Source organism: Penaeus monodon, chromosome 20 (genome assembly GCF_015228065.2).
Source record: "Penaeus monodon isolate SGIC_2016 chromosome 20, NSTDA_Pmon_1, whole genome shotgun sequence".
NCBI classification, from domain to species: Eukaryota; Metazoa; Arthropoda; class Malacostraca; order Decapoda; family Penaeidae; genus Penaeus; species Penaeus monodon.
Genome location: NC_051405.1, coordinates 46,028,340 through 46,030,705, shown reverse-complemented (window position 1 = coordinate 46,030,705; position 2,366 = coordinate 46,028,340). Strand labels below are relative to the sequence as shown.

General features: G+C 53.7%; 1 protein-coding gene across 1 annotated transcript in view; it reads left to right on the top strand.

Annotated features, from left to right (window-relative positions):
- LOC119585876 overlaps nt 1–2,366 on the top strand; it is a gene marked incomplete in the record, with an annotated part of 7,510 nt that overhangs the window by 1,298 nt on the left and 3,846 nt on the right. The window contains 5 exon segments of the mRNA XM_037934607.1: nt 92–252; nt 922–1,113; nt 1,371–1,526; nt 1,635–1,793; nt 1,982–2,165. Of these exon segments, the coding sequence (XP_037790535.1) occupies nt 1,386–1,526; nt 1,635–1,793; nt 1,982–2,165 (484 nt within the window).

Sequence of the window (2,366 nt, the reverse complement as noted above, 5' to 3'; positions counted from 1 at the left end):
GTCGTCCCTGCCGCCATTCCTCGCCTGTCCGCCTCGCGATAAGAGGATCTGTACGCTTGACCGCGCCTTTAAATTTACTCGATTCCTGCAGGTGTGGTTGCTTTGGGCAGCTCGAGAGTAGCCTCAGGCACGGCGGCGCCCTTGCACGCCTTCACCACGCCCATCCTGGTGACTGACGCCCGCGCCGCCCACACTATCACACCCGCTGATAACGTCTTCACCACAGCGCCCCACCTCACGGACCAGCTGCAGGTGAGAGCCAGGGAGTGCGTGTCCGTTTTCTCTTTAATTTCTGTACGCTTAATGCGATTAGTCTGGTGAGTGTATAAGCGGTGCAGTAACTGATCAAGGGAGAGCAAAATGGAAAATTAAATTTTGAATTTGAGGATACAACCTTAATAAAAGATATGCAGCGTTAGGTCATTAGTGTAAAAGTCAGAGGTTGGGCGGCCTCTATTTCTATTACCTCCCTAACCTTTTGCGAGAAGCTTGCCACATTTTCTTTGTTGATAATCAGCTTCCACAACTGCGAGGGCTGCCTTTCGCTTTTGCGTGTACGCTGCCACGCCCGCCCTCAATCTTTGCTCGGCTCTGCTGGCCGGAGTTCACATCTTGAGTCCAGTGATCCGGAGCAGATTGCTGTACGCGTCGGGTGAAAATGCAGTCGAATGCGAAAGCGTCTAAAGCCACACTGCGTTTTTTCCCTTCTTTTTTACTCTCACCGATGATGATATGCATTTTGACCCCCCCCCCCCCCCTTAAGAATAGAGAACGGAGTAAAGATGAAAGTAAGTCGCATCTACATAGTTCGTGTCAGCGATGAAAATTCATCAAGAGTGTTAATTGACAGGAATTACTACCAGTCGCTTATTTCCGCGTGAGTGCACGAGCTAAATCTCGCTTCCTTTCCTCTCCCCGCAGGCGGTGTTGGCCACGGCCGTGCGTCTCGGGGGCGCAGGAGTAGGCGTCAGTGTCGTATCCAGCTGCGACCACGCCACCCGCGTCCTGCAGGAGAGGGCGGCGCGGGCGGGCATCAAGATCCTTCACACGCTGCAGGCGGAGGACGCCACGAGCCTCGGGCGGGACGTGACGCGCTTCGTCACTGGGCAGGTGGTGAGTGCACGCCGGGCCTCAGGAGCTAGAGTTCCTGTAGCCTTAGAGCTGACTCCTGATTTTGGCGATGACTCACAGCTGCCTTTATTATTGCTGTTAACTGTAGCAAGAGTCTAAGTCCGACACGGAGTTGATTTCCTCTCCAACTTTTATTTGTTAGGGCGAGGCTTTGAAAATATCGCTTCGCTTAATCAGCACGCCGCGCCAGGCCCTTGCGAACTGCGCCAGCTGACACGCCGCCCCTCCTCCTTTCGCAGGGCTACGGCGGCGTGATGGTGGTGCTTCTCAGTGCTGCAGAGATCAATCTGCTGACTGCCGAGTTGGAGGTGCGTCTGCTGAGGAAGCTGAGGCTCCGCTGGGTGCTGACGCCACTGGACGGCGAACCTTCGCTCGGGGGACTTCACGAGGAACAGGTGACTGTCGAGGATTTTCTTTGGATAGGCTTTCGTGTATTTTTTCTTGCCTTCGTTATTATGTTTCCATTATCTACGGGCCGATCGTAATGAATCTTCGCTTCGCAGCTACGGAAGAAACTGCCGGGTTCGCTGCTGGTGGAGGCGCACTCGCCCGTCATCCCGGGGTTCACGCAGTACTTCGCCTCGGCCGTGGCCGACAACACGTCCGTCGTGGCGCCGCTCGCACGCCGCTCGCTGCGCGCCTCCTCGCACTGCGACCCTGAGGTCAGCTGGTTGGCCGCTGTATCGCAAATTTGATATTGCTTTGATATAGTTTCATATTTGATGCGGCAGGGCATGGAATTGCAGAAATAAGCGAAGACACATACACAATCACGGCCCAGTATGACTAGGCTGTGTACACAATGTGCTAACATTGAACACGTAATATCCCCTGCCTTGTGTCTTCACAGATCTCCGGTTCCCCATGTTCAGTGTTAAATGCTGACGACGTCGGGCGCCTGGTAAGCGGCGCACCTACCACAGCCACTGTCAAAGCCGTGTCCTCCCTCGCTGCTGCCTTCAGACTTGTTCAGATTGAACGCTGTTCCAAGGGTGTCCACTGCCTGCAGGCGCTTCGTCAGGACCTGCACGAAGGTGAACTTGTCTTTCAGTGTGTTCATATGTGTCTTTTCGTCGTCCTAACTTTATTTCTTAAGACAAGGTAGCATCTGGAAAATGTGCGGCTTGCGTTGGGAACAAGAAGACGAATTGGCGGAAAGAAGAATGGCAGAGGTCACTAGAGAATTTAGGAAATTGGTTGCTTTTTGCTTTATCGGGTATCAGACTTGGGGAATA